This window comes from Protopterus annectens, chromosome 6.part0 (assembly GCF_019279795.1).
Source record: "Protopterus annectens isolate FY-2018-M chromosome 6.part0, PAN1.0, whole genome shotgun sequence".
Classification (NCBI taxonomy): Eukaryota; Metazoa; Chordata; order Ceratodontiformes; family Protopteridae; genus Protopterus; species Protopterus annectens.
Window position 1 is genome coordinate 190,638,651 of NC_056737.1, and position 15,010 is coordinate 190,653,660.

General features: G+C 42.5%; 1 protein-coding gene across 1 annotated transcript in view; it reads right to left on the reverse strand.

Annotated features, from left to right (window-relative positions):
* NEK9 (NIMA related kinase 9) overlaps positions 1-14,725 on the reverse strand; it is a 1,697,515-nt gene extending 1,682,790 nt beyond the window's left edge. The window contains exon 1 of the mRNA XM_044073912.1: positions 14,305-14,725. Coding sequence (XP_043929847.1) covers positions 14,305-14,496 — 192 coding nt within the window. The 5' untranslated portion in view covers positions 14,497-14,725. The remainder of the gene's footprint in view (positions 1-14,304) is intronic.
* Positions 14,726-15,010: the final 285 nt, after the last annotated feature.

Below are 15,010 nucleotides of genomic sequence, written 5' to 3' on the forward strand. Positions count from 1 at the left end.
TGCCTGTCACATCCCACCATGACAGGCAACATCCCCAAACATACTGAGTTGTAACACACTCCCTTGTTACCTAGACTGACCTGTGGCCAAAGTAAGATGAATATGTACCCCACATACACATCTTGTGTCAGTCACTGGTTCTGCATCCCTCACCTCACCTCATCCACCACGTCCCTCATATTAACCATTGCAGTAGTGTGTGTGTGGGGGGGGGTGCAGTCCAATAGAGCTCTCTTTCACCTAACATTGCTGGTAGTACTTCACCTCTCACTGTACATCTGCTGAGCTAGGGATTCCTGCATCCGTGTCCTGTGTGCACTCATTATTTCAACCCCCTGCACTTCCCATCCACTTGTCTGCAGGTTTCTGTGCAGCAACGCCCTCTCCCAAAATAAAAAAATTGCAAACATAGCTAGTTGCCATCCCCACCTACCACTGGCCTCATTGCAATAGCAGAAATTGTTTACATCTTGCTATAACAAGACTCTTAGCCAAGTAATTATGCTAATGAACACATTTCACTTACAGTGAGCAAAGGGTTCCTCCAAGCCCTTGCACAATCTACAAATGCCCGGGCAGCTCCAGGACACAGACATGGCCACTGGCTTCTAGCAATCTGCCCTGCAGCTTATAACGGTGTAAAGATACCAGAAATGCTATGAGTTGCTGTTCTTTGCATACTACTCTACATTGTATGTAAATGCAAAGGTGCAATACTTTCTGAGATGAATGCACCCCTGCCCCCGCCTCATCCCCCTTCACGTACATCAACTGTAATCAAGCAATTCTTTCTGCTGTGGCGTTCAGCTATGTCTCTCTGCTTGTTTATGGCACTTCCTGTTGTTTCTGCAACGTGCATTAACACAATTTTGCCATCATTTCCCTCCTTTTACAGACCTGGCAAGTGGCTATGGCTTCTGGAAGGGATGACACTGAAGGGTGCCTACACAGTGCAGGAGGGACACACAAAATTCCACTTCCTGTATCTACACCACCAGAAGCATCAGCTCAGGGACTCCAGTACAAGGTGGAAGTCTGACACTGACTTATCAGGATGGGGAAAGGTAATACCCTGACATTCTCTGCCAATAGAATGAAGAAATTATGGAGAGGGAGCAAGTGTTCTACAATAAGTATTCTTACCCATTAATTGCTTTTACATTAGTAGCTATTTTTGTACAGCTATCATTTTGTTTTTAATATTTTTTTGCCCCCAAGATTTCCAATCATTAAGCCTTTACAAAGGCCATCATTCAGGCAGCCATGAGGATGTTTTGTCCTTCCAACAGCCTGTCAACAATGACAGCATTTTTCATTTATGAATCTATCCCCTGCCTCCCATGATGACATGTGTAGGTGCACAAGGGCTGTCTAAACTCCCCCAAGTCCACACTTGCATGCTTCTCCATATTTGCCAACAGGACTACCATTACTGGCTTAGGTGACCATACCAACATCCTCCAAATCTAGACCACCACTCCATGATGAGCTTCCAGTCTCTAGCAGCACCCCATCAATGAAGCTGTGGCACAAGCCAGGTGAGACCCACTTTCCCTCCCCCATGACAGTCACACCCCATTTTCTCTGCCTGTGCCACCAATTACCCAAGCCACTAGTTAAACATCTGTTATCTAGGCTCTAGTCAAGGCTTTATCCTTTTATGTTACTGGCATAGGCACTGCACTATATGCAGCTACTGATGTTCATGGACATTTTTTTTTTTTGTTTCTTCTTTTAACTCCTCGTCTGTTTTTCAGCATTTGGTGAAACAGAGGAAAATGGGCTAATATGCCAAAAGAGGCATGCATGCATGCTTGTCCAGGCATTGTGGTATGCCCCCCCCACACACACACACACACACACTCCTTCCTTATCAGACCAATAACAGAATATAAAGCCTATTTGCTATGTACATGGCTAATCATATGACCCAACTTGAAATCACAGGGTTTCCTTATTAAAAAAAATCAAGGTCATGCCCTTCTTGAGTTACCCTGACCATCTTAAAGCACTCTCACACTGTTTTCTCTTTCTTACAGACTGAGAAATGATTTCAAACTTGCCTACACAGCCTCAAAAGATCCAGTCCTATGTAACCTCCTGCCTATCCACAAAACTAGTATCACTCTAAACACCCTCTCAAGAGACCTAAACTACCACAGAAATATAAACAAGACCTACTGGCAGGATAGATGTCTCCAACAGGGAATACCTCTTTTATGGAACAGGACCCCCCCCCCCCCCGAGGTAAAACACAGTAGCTGCTTGACCCCATTTAAATGTAACCCAGATGATTGAATGGGCAAATGTTATATACAACCCAGATCTGGCACACCTAGCCCTTATGGAAAGGGACAGAAATTAAGCAGAAGTCCAACATTAAATAATGCCTTCATAAATTGAGGGCACTGCTGGCTAGGCTAGAAATGGTCCACATTATCAATAGCATAGTAACACCCTGTGAACCTATGTAAATGTATCAGTTTTACACATTTATATGTCTTACTCACAAGCTTCACTCCCCATGTTTTCAATGCTGCTAATTAATTTCACCACTGCTTACAGCTGTATTTGCTTTTTCTGTTATTTGCCTTGTGCTATTGCTATGGTGCTATTGTACTTCCTACTACCAAGCATTCCTTACTACCAAGCATTCCTAACAGTAACATAGAAATGGAGACTGGACTGACAGTTGGGGTGACATCACCACCATAGGTGTATGTGTCAGCTCTGGTACATGTCTTGTTGGCCTCATTTAGTGCTACCTACATATCTGTTCATGCTGTGGTTAACCAACAATGCCCTTATCAGCCTCCCAAGGCTGTTACACTCTCCATTCCATTGTCCATACATGTGTCCATTACACATATCAGGCTGTCAGGTACTGCTGCATGTTGACTGACAGGGGTCAGGGTTTGCAACTACCACAGACTTTAGGTGTCACCTGTGTACTTACACTGGTATTCTGGGTGAGGTATCACCCACTGCCATGCATCTCACCATCTGCAGAGGGGTTGCTTCTGCCTAGCTTTGACACTTCTTGTATTCACACTGTTTGCCACTCGTGTGATGCCAAGTGACATGTTACCTACCATCACATTATACCCTGCAAACTACACAGTTCTGTAGCATGCATGTGTCAGGTCTATATATCAATTATATTCAACACTGTACAGTTAACTGAATTTACTCTTTCAGGGCCTGTATTGTCAATAGTTGTAGGACAACCTACTAACAATTGCACTTACCCTTTGTTCTCTTTATTGTTGTCAGATTTCTTAATTTTATAATTTGTTCTTTGTTTTTTGTTTTTTTTTCATGCATTTGCATTCACGTTTTATGCAGTGTTGTTCATGGACATGGATGTGGTGTAGTAGCAGCCACCACATCATGCACTTGGCTTGCCACTTCCTGCTGGGTCCCAAAGTGGTTTCCAGACCTGCCCCTCAGCAGGGTGAAGACGGTCACTCTGTGGGAGGGGGGGGTAACATAAGGGGCTCCTTGGTGCCCTCTGGTGCTGTTTCTCTGGTGGAGGTAGGCTACCGATGGGGTAACTGTCACTTGAAGGGGTCAAGCTAGGTCAACCAGCAGGAAGTGGAAAGCCTGGTGACACCTTTAGTAGACCAGCAACTGGACATTTGCATTGGCAGTCTGGGGTGCTTCCTCATGCAATTTGCAGACTCACACAACTGCATAGCCCTGACCACCAGGGCAGCACCGTCTGGGTTCAGCCATGATGGCAAGCACAGAGGTGACTGACTACTAGCCGAGTAGAGCACTGTGCAATTTGGCAGTCAGTCCTTTCCCACACCGTGGTGTTCTTTTTCTTTGGGTGTCACTTCCCTCCTTAGTTTGTTGTCTACCCCCCCAATCAACAACTGTCCTCTCCGTGTGTCTTTGTATCTCCTTTGAGGATCCCCATCCAAGTCAGCACCTCTCCTGTCAGTTTTTGTCTTTTATGTCTGTCTGCCCCTGCTGCCATTCCTATACTCTCCTACCTACCCTCACCTACCCCGTGCTACCTTTTCTCTCTGCTCTTCATGAAAAAAAAAATAAACGTTTGGTGCCTGTCCCATAAAAAACAAAAATCAAAAACATTCTCTCTCCCTCCTCCTAACACCACTTTTAACTTTCAGCTCTCTCATGTCTGGGTTCTTCTGCTCATTAGTCTCTCTTTCTGCCTATTCTATACAACCATTTCTTCTCCCACTTACAGTATAAATAATTGTAGGGTCTTTGCTGTGTAGCTTCTCTCTTTTAGCTGTAGCTGTGGTGGGACATCATTTTGTGCATGAATAAATGTGAGCATGACACATGTATGCTAATGGGCTGATATGGACTCATGACCTGTCACAGTGTTGTTCATCTCATTCCACAATTTGTTCTCTTTTCACCAGTGAATGCCTATTTATCTCATCCAAAGCTATACAGCATCGCTCCTACTATGTACTTAATCATGTCAGATCACAATGTGCAAATCTGGCTGCACCATTTTTTGCTACACAAATGCATTTCCAATTTTGTTGAATCTTAGCCACTATCTGGGGACTATAATCCACCAACATTTCTTTAAAAAAAAGCCAATGACTTTAGAAGGAGCAGAGTAAACTTTTGAACCAAAATAAAGGACTCAGGGACACTAGAAAGGTACTTCTAAATGCACACTACTCCATCACATCATCACATACCACAGTGAATGCACAGTACAGTTGTGTACACTTACCATAAATGTAGATGTTCGAGTGTATTCACTGTTGCAGTCATTACATTTGGGTAATCTGCTGGCAGGTTGCACTCAGTCAGCCTGATTAACAAAGTCTTGGGTCCTGCGTCAGTTGCTGTCCCTTCTTCCATGACATCAGGGCTATAAAACATGCAGCCGACGCCATTACATCAGATTTTCTTGCCCCAGATGTCAGGTGCCCCCAAATGGGGAGCAAAATATATATATACATATATATATATATATATATATATATATATATATATATTTTTTTTTATGGCTGGAGGGAGGGTAACCAGGACTGCAACAGTGAAAACACTCGAACATCTACATTTATGGTAAGTGTACACAACTGTACTATGTTCTTCATGTTTCACTGTTGCAGTTCTTACATTTGGGTAGAATCCCAAAGCTATGGTCAGGAGGATGGATTTATACAGCATTAGGAGCAGCTATAAGGCCCTGCAGGACAGCCATGGCAAAGTCTTCCCTGGATTTTCAGAAGAGAGGTAAATGGTAATGTTTGGTGAACGTATGAACTGAGCTCCAGGTAGCAGCTTCTAGAATGTCTCTGGTAGGAACCCCTCTGAGAAAGGCTGCAGAAGTAGATGCAGCCCTGGTGGAATGAGATCTGATCCCCTTGGAGACGGTTTGCCATGGTGCATATAGCAGAAACGAATACAATGGCTTATCCATTTGGAAATAGCCTGCTTTGAAATAGCCTTTCCCTCTGCCCCTGCAGCAAATGCCACCAGTAATTGTTCAGATTTTCTTAGAGATTTTGTCCTGTTTAAATAGAATCTTAGTTGTCTGTGTACATCCAATGAATGCAGAATCCACTCACCCTTGTTCTGTGGATTGGGGAAGAAAGTTGGCAGATGAATGGTCTGATTGAGGGCCACACTAGATACCACTTTAGGCATAAAGGATGGATTGGTCCCGAGAGCCACCCTGTCTGGGTAAAAAATAATGAAAGGCTCCACTGCCATAAGAGCCTGTAGTTCTGAAATCCTTCTAGCTGAAGTAATTGCTAAAAGAAAAGCTGTTTTCTAAGAGAGAAATTTTAGGTCTGTAGTAGCAGCTGGCTCAAAAGGAGGTAGAGTGAGTTTTTCCAAAAGAAAATTGAGGTCCCATGCAGGAGTTGGTGCTCTCCTGGGAGGTCTTAAATTTTTGGCCCCTCTGAGGTACTGCTTTAGCAGAGGATGAGAAAAGAGGGGAGGCTCTGTGTTGTAATGAGTGGAAATGGCAGAGGCATGGATTTTTATGGAAGAATCTCAGTTAAGTATTGCAAAATCTGAGGAATATTGGGCATTGCCGTGCTTATTCCTTGTGCTTGGTTCCAGGCACAGAATCTTTTCCAATTGTCAGCATAAGATTTTCTAGTACTAGGCCTTCTAGCCTCAAAAATGACATCCATCACAGGTTTGCTGAGAGATGTAACTGGTGAAATTAGTTGATTAGCCATGCTGCAAGATTCAGAGTTTGGAGCTGAGTGTGCAGAACTTGATAGTTCTGCTGAGACAGTAGGTAAGGTGTCTGAGGCAGGTACCATGGAGGAAGGTGCGACATATTGCACAGGAGCGGGTACCAGTGTTGGCGAGGCCAGTCTGGAGCAATCAGAATAATTTTTGTTTTTTCCTGTGCGACTTTTATTAAGACCTTGGAGAGCAGAGGCAGAGGGGGAGGGGGAAAGGCATAGACTGATAGTTTTTTCCAGCTGAAGGATAGGGCATCCACTTTCCAAGCTTTTTTGTGATGAATTCTTGTGCAGAATTTGTCCAACTGATCTTTTTGCCTCACCCCAAAACTATCTATGTCTGGGCTCCCCCATTTGCGTGTCAGCATGCTGAAGATTTGTGGATCCAGTTTCCATTTGTGTGGGTCCATAAGACTTCTGCTTAGTTCGTCTACCAGAGTATTTTGCTTTCCTGGCAGGAATTGAGCTTGTAGATGTACTTGATAAGTCAAGGCCGTGTTCCACAATGCCATGGCTAGTCTGCAAAGGGGGTAGGAATGGGTACCCCCCTGCTTGTTTATGTACCACATGACTGTGGTGTTGTCTGTCTTTATCAGTAGTTGTCCTGGATGAAGATAGTCCTTGAAGGCTGTCAAGAGCATTCTGTACAGCTAGCATCTCTTTCTGATTGATATGTAGGTGCATTTGATTTGGACTCCATTGGCCCTGAATGCATCTCCCTGCCAGATGCGCCCCCCCCCCAAGCATAATCTGATGGGTCTGTAGTCAGGGTTTGGGCGGCAGGGGGTGGAATGAATGACAGTCCCTTGTTTTGGTGGCAGGCCTCTGCCCACCATAGGAACTCTAGTTGCAGGCAAGGAATGATAGGAATCATTCTTTCCAGGCTGTGACAATGTTGACTCCATAAGCTTTTTAGGTACCATTAAAGTTTCCTCATATGCAGTCTTGCATATTGAATTAGAAGAATGCAGGAGGCCATGAACCCCAAAGCCTGCAGAATTTGTCTTGCAGATAGCTGGACTTATTTGAAGTAAGTCATCAATTGAATTTGTTTTTCTGGCGTAAGGTAAGTCATCTGGGCAGTTGTATTCAAGCTTGCACCCAGGAATGTAATTATTTGAGAGGGTACCAGTTGTGATTTCTTTTCATTTATGGTGTACCCTAGACAAGTTAGAAGCCTTTTTACAAACACCAGATGTTTTAGAAGAGTGTCCTTGTTTTCTTCCTGAATTAGACAATCGTCCAGGTAAGGATAAATTTGAATATTTCTTTGCCTGCAAAATGCGATTACTGGTGCCAGGCACTTTATGAAGACCCTGGGTGCAGTAAATAAGCCAAAGGGCAGTGCAGAGAACTGGTAATGCAAATAGCCTGCTTTGAAGCAGAGGTATTTTCTGCAAGATTCCCTGATTGGGATATGCAGGTAAGCCTCTAAGTCTAGAGTTACCAACCAGGCATCCTTGCCTAGCATAGGTAGTAACTGTTGGAGAGTCAGCATCTTGAATTTTGGAATGTCCAGAAATGTATTTAGAATGGATAAGTCCAGATTTGGACGCCGTGATTTGTCTTTTCTAGGTACCAGGAAAAGTCTTGAATAAAAACCTTGTCCCTTTTCCTTTTCTGGTACTGGTTGAATAGCCCCCATATTCATGAGGGACATTACTTGTTTCTGGGCCTCTGCCCACTGATTTGGAGGCAGATCTGGCAACGTGTGGAAATGAAATCTGTATCCCTGGGATACTATATTTAAAACCCATTTGTCCTGGGTAATCAGTTGCCAGTTTCGTGCATGAAGTGCCAGTTTTCCCCCCAAAGGGGCGGCCAAAAGATAAGTGCTTGGTGATTGCAGTGGAATGTCATTGAGACTGCTTACCATAGGAAGGTGCCTTGTTACTTCCACATTTGGAGGTGGAGGCACCCCACTGCTTTGTTTTACAAGTTACTTGCGACTGAAACCTGGAGCCTTTGGAATGTCTGGGTTTAACCTGAGTGGCTCTAGTGGGTACTGGAAAGGACCAGTTCTTAGTAGGTCAGTGCCTACTGAACCTGGGTGGCTGCACTTGTAAGAAATCTTTCGCAGTTTGCATAGATTTAGCTTCATCTTCCATCTTTTTCAAAACTTCTTCAGCCTTATAACCAAATAGACTGTCCTGTAAAGGAGCATCCAACAATTTTGCTTTAACACGGTCAGGCAGATTTTGCGCCTTAAGCCAAGCATGCCTTCTTATCACAGACCCAGTTACAGCAGCCCTGCAAGAGGCCTCCAAGGAATCAAAACCACATTGTAAAGTATGTTTTCCAACTTGTTCAGCTGAATGCAATAAATCCTGCAACTCTATTTTTCACACAATCAGAAATCAACATAATTTTCTGTTTAAGTAAACCCATGACATGCTGTTGATATTTAAGCATATGAAATTGACAGTTTAAAGCCCTGATTGCCAAGGTTGCAGACGTGAAAACCTTCTTACCACATCTATCCAGCGCCCTGGAATCTCTATCAGAAGGGGTAGGGTTTTTAGCACTAGAAGCCTTTACACCCTTGGGACCCTAAGAAATTGTTTCAGGGTCAGCAGTAGGGTTTTTAAAAAGGAATTTGTGGGAGTCAGGAACCCTGTAGTATCTGTCTGGCTTACTAGGAGCCGGAGGCAGGGAATCAGGAGCCATACTGGACTCTGAGAAAACATCATCAACAATGTCTAGAACTGGAGTTATAGCCAGAGGCCTATGCCGAGGAAGAAGAAGAAAATCCCCAAGTCTCTTTTTAGATTCTGAGAAATCCTGACTCTCCCAGTGAAAGTGTTCCCTTAAGATATGCAAAGTTTCTCCAAAAGAAAAATCCTCAGGAGGAGAAGCAGAAGGGATGGAATCTTCTGCATCATAAATGGGAATAGATAATTCCTGATCAGAAGAGGAATCAGAAGAAACAGAAACCTGATCTGAAGATTCATAATCAGTGCCTTGCCTAGGCCTCTTAGCAGGAGGGGGATGGGTACCCCTGATCAAGGTAATTAAATCCTCAGCCATTTTGCTCATTTGTTTTTTAGGCATTGGGGCCTGTACACGTGGCCCAAGCGTCGGTTTTTTAGACATAGAAGTAGTTTTTGGCCTTAATTTTGAAGATGGCGTCAGTTTAATATACAAATCTTTAGGTCTGAAAACACCCTCAGAACCCGGTGCCTGCTCAGCGGCTCCGGACCCATCTAAGGTAGAGACATCCGCGGGTTCAATACTTAAGTATCTCGCGGCATGCCAGACTCCGTAATGGGTCTCAGTAGAGGCCTGTGAATCAAAAGTAGCGGGTATCAGGGGCTGCGAAAGCACCTCACTGAGTACCGGCAAACCAGCGACTGGCTTAGGAGAAGCTTCGTCAGTTTTGGACCTCGACGGTCTGTCTCTTTTTCTTTGCGGTTTTGTAGGTATTCCGATAGTCAGATTGCTAGCAGATGACATTTCTGGGTAATTAAATCTCGAGCCAAAATATTTAGAAGCAAAAATATACTGACGTTTAATAGTGCGGTGATTAAATTTAGCACAAAACCGACAGCAAGGCACATTGTGATCAGAGCCTGGTATTTGCTTCCCACAAGTAATACAATTATTAACTTTTACTGACATCGGTAAGGGGCAAGAAAAAGTTTCCCCAACGGGGTACTTAGCTTTTAGTTGAAGACATTCGGTTCTGAAACTCGAAAACAAAAATTTCAGGAGTCGGCCGACCGGCACTTGCGAACTGCTTCTGCTTCAGGCACCGTGCAGCAAGAAAGACTGGTGTAATGGCATCGGCTGCATGTTTTATACCCCTGATGACCTGACTTCATGGAAGAAGGGACAGCAACCAATGCAGGACCCAAGACTTTGTTAATCAGGCCGAGTGAGGGCAACCTGCCAGCAGATTACCCAAATGTAAGGACTGCAACAGTGAAACACGAAGAACATCTCAGGCTTATTACTGGGGAAATATTTTGGCTTCCCTTCACAAGAGTCATCAGGATTTCACACTGCAGCTGTAGCCATGTTTAGGTAATTTAAAAGAATTTCATTACAAGAAAAGAATCTTCACTTCTCATGGATCACTGTCCAGGATTTCAATGTCGGCATAATGTTGAAGTAGTTTTAACACTATGCAACAGTCCAAATCCAGGCAAGTGCCGTTCAGATTCACAGGCAGCTGGCTGTCCCTACCACAGTACCACAAGTACACACATGACAAGATCATAGTAAACATGGAATAAACAATTTCAGACATACCTCCCTAGACTATATAAAGAGAGACACATGATGGAGCTCTCGTAATGTGTGACCGAGGCATGTACGAACCTAGCCTACATCAGCATTTTACAACCACCACAAATAATGCTGCAATACAAACAAAAAAGACTACTGACTTCAACAATGGGACTAGCTTCTGGTGTCATTCAAGGCAGGTCCAGTATATATCAACCTAGGGGAGATGATAGACAATCTTAACTCCTTTGCCAGGCAAGGTCTGCACATATCTCCACAAAACTTTCAAATATATTGGCTACAACTTCTCCCCTCCATAGTGCCCTTTTAGACAATCTCAGTCTCCTAAAGCTTCCAGCATAACAAAACAGAATGCGTATAACATAAAAGTACTGCTACTCAATGCTAGAAGCCTCAGCAAAAAACTTCACTCACTACAGGCATTGTTTACCCTGGAATGTATCAATACATGCATTGTCACAGAGACCTGGTTCAAAACCATTGTAAACACCCCATCAGTGCAGGGTTTCATCACCTAACTTGTGTTTAAGCTCGCTGCACTAGACAAAGGCACTAAAAGCAGCAGTGTCTATATATGTAAAGCAAAATATATCATCTCTAGGCTTGTTAGGTTAATGATATGGAACATCTCCATGTCCAAGTTACTATTAAACAAAATTTCTCATCACATCATATAAGACAGTTTAAAAACAAATGCAGACAGGATAGTAAGTTAGGGGGTCACTTCAGATCAATTTTAGACCCATCACCCCGACTAGCATCCTATACATAAAAATGGAGACAGTCACAATGGCCATACCTGTAATATCAGCAAATACGTTATTATGAGATTTGGCAGAAAAAATATAAATGCTCAAATAATTAAACTTTACATCATCATTAAAGACATAAGGATACTGTACACCACAATCTAAATTTTGACCAGTGTGTATGTACTAAAGTCAGAAAGGTTTACTCCATAGCCTAATTTCAAAGCAACGTCTACCATTGTACCAATTTATCTTTCACTTATTTGACAGTGCACAAAATGTTTTCTAACCACTGAACAACGTGAGGCACTTCTTTACAAGGTAAAAAGAAGGTTGGAAAAATTTGGACTGTTCAGAAAGGCTTCAGGTGCATCAGTATATTCTGTTTCTTAAAGGCTACCTATAAGTGACTGTTGCCTGTCATCTACAAAGTAGTGACTGTAAACATTCTCACCCCAATTAACTAGCTAAGAAGGTTTAAACTACCATGCAAGGGTGTTTATAATGAGGTTGACTGAAACCAACAAACTAGTTCTTCACATGGAGAATTACCACAAAAAAAAAATCTTGGAAGTGAAGAATGCAAGATGCCATACTAGCCTATGAAATGTGTCTAGTGTGAAGTACCTTCTTACAGGCTATAAGAGAGGCACAGAGAGGCCTAAAGCCTTGGACTTATGTTTTGAAAACAGTCTGTATGCTGGCAGAGCTGTGTGAACTGTGAGAACTGAATGAAAGCAACCTAAAGGTCCCTTTTTTGAGACTCAGTGCCAAGTGATATATTAATTTTAATTTTTAACTTATGAAAATAAACATGTGTTTATATATCCTGCCTCCAGTTGCTCTTTCGACATCTGATACATTTGTATTAATAATTCACCCAATGCATAAGTACATGTATATATGTTATATGTAACATTCACACAAATTAGGAAATATTAGGACAACAAAGCCTGACTGCAGCCAGTTTAACCAAACTACTTTCAGCAGCAACTATTGTTACCATTTCCACTATATATAGAAGTAACATTTGATAAATGTAGTCCATGGTGGTGCAGAGTGCTGCTGTGGGTATGGGTGTAAGACAGCAAGAAAAAATTGTCTGCTGTATTCTTGAGGATGTCACGGTTACTGCTGCAGCCATAATAGCCACTTTTGTCAGTTCTACTTCATCAGGTGCCACCCTCAATGAACACATACATTGGATAAGTATAAATACCTTGCCAACAGTGTGCATGCTTTGGTTATTACTATAGCAGATCTACAGCTCTTACATAGTAAATGTTTCTTACTAAGTAAGAGAGGAGTTAGGTCTACTGCAGTGCCAAGTGTGTGCAGGAAACATGCTGGAGGGCATGTGCATGGTAAGTATTTTGCAAATAAGTGGAATGGTCTAGGAGTGTGTCAGTAACTTTTCTGTGTTAATGTATGGTGTCGTGTGGGTGTTTGTGTTTGCAGTAAGAAAAGCAGGTTGTGTGTGCAGCAGTAGTTAACTATGTGGAGTGAGTTTGTGTATGGGTGTGTCGGAAGTACTCTGTATGTGTACATGACTGGTGTTGCACACTGCAGTGAATTACTGGAAGCATGTTGTGTGTGTTGTGAAAGGGTTTTGGGGTTGAAGTGAGTGACATAAAATGCTGTGTCTAGGAGTATGTGACAGGGTGATGTAGTTAGCATCAGTGATAAACAAGACAATGTGTCTGGGAGTATGGGATTAATGTATGCTTACTGAACTGAATGGGCATAAGACTGTACATATGACTGTGCGTCTTGTCAGCAAAATAGTGTTCTGATGGTGTTTGTGTGATCAGCAATGTGTGGTTATGACAATGCATATCTGACTGGAAGAATGCAATGATGGGGAGAATTATGTAAGAGTGACTTGCTTGTAGTTTGTGAAAGATGTCAGAGGTGGCTGCGATGAAAGAGGAATGTGCTTGTGTGACACTGTGCCCATAGTGGGTGTGTGTGTGGGGGGGGGGGGGGGCTTGCTTCTGCATTAAAAATGTGTGTGTGTTTGCATGGTCAAGTTGTGCACAATGTATGGGCTACTTTGTATTTGCAGGTCTGTGTTCCTGCACATCCGTGCCAGCATGACAGCTTGTTGTTATGAATAGTGGACTCCTCAAGCAATATAGGTTCATAAACTCATACTAGGCTAGTTGCCTTTGTGGGCCATTTTAAGCCTAGCCAAATTCCCTTTGAAAGATGACAATCAGATCCTGCACCTTATGATTGTAAGGTAAATACCTTGCCCATTATACCAACCCACAGCCCAAATTTTATTCTGACAACATGATCCATTTTTGCACTGCTATTGACATCTAAAGCCTAATCTGTTCTTTAAACTGCACATACAATTTCAATTACACTGCTACCTGCAATAAAATGCTGTAGACAAAAAGAAAGATTTTTTCCCACTTTGGTGGTCTTTTCCCTTTGTTAAAGCAATGTGCGACAATGGAGTTAGTATACTGTAATAAGACAATAGGGAGGGTGCAAGACAACTCACTATATCAGTTAAATAAAAGTTTTTGCCCTTCCTTTCCTCAGTGGTGGATTTTATGTTTATGTTTTCTGGTACTGCTACTGTATTGCTCTCACTGATAATACTAGACATGGACGTTGCTGTGCTCTAATGACGTGTATCCAAAAGTAACACAGAGTTACTGCAGTCAAGCTTCTTTAAGGCCGGTAAATCACAGGGCTGACAATCGGACATATGAACCCATTACCCCATCTGGATCCCATTAAACATAGAACATTGAAACAACATCAATAAGCTAAAGTTCAATAAAGTTAATTAATAAGTCTAACGACACAAGTCTACCAAACATCCAGAGATTAATAAAAGCATTATCTGTAACTCTGTGCCAGTTTCCTATGCGTCAGGTACTTTGTCAAAAGCAAAGTTCAACCGAACCAGACCCAGTATACAAATACGTGATCTACTAAACTCGCACGTGTAATAAGTAACTGTAAACAATATATGGAAAATAATACAATTGGAATACAGCAAATAATGCATTTGATCTACGGTGTAACTCCCCAACAGCACCACACATTTGCTTAAACTACCACTAACATGACAATCTAGGACCACTCACCTCTGTTCTTCTGTACAAGGTGGCTTCACCAAAGGCTCCACTTCCAAGCACACGGATAGGAATGTAATGAAGCTTCTCCTGCTCCATTCCAAAACTTGCCCCAGAATTAGAACCTGTGCCACTTCGACCTGATTCACTTCCAAAATCAGAATTGATTGAGTCGCAGTGCCTCTCATATTCCCCCAGTGACATGTTTCCTTAAATCACTTGTACCAAGTTAGGATGTCAAATACTCTACCGTGAAAGTTTCATATAAGTTACTTTCTTTAACAGGCACTTAAGTTCAGAACGTGTTATGACCTCACATTCTTTTCTTTTCTTTGCAGTGAAGAGGTTGTTGTTTAAAAAAGAAAAACACACTCCTGTCAGGCTTTAAGGTCGTAGATTCCCATGGCAGAAAGGACCCCGGCGACGTTACTGATGACGTCAAGGGGCGGAGAAATCGAAGGGGTAGCTCTTCCCGACTGAGGTAGTTGGTCACATATTGGTTTGACTATATCAGTGACTATTTTTAAAAAATCTTTTTTATTCTTTGTTTTTTTTAGGTACCTTAAAAAGTCAAGTAGTTTTGTGAGCGTTAATTACAAATAAGAAATATAGTAACAATTGCACAGTGGGCTGACACTTTCTTCAGCTCCTGTGGGCAACGCTGTAATTGTACATTATTAGCTAAATCGTGAGGTTTTTAAATAATTGTTATAAATTT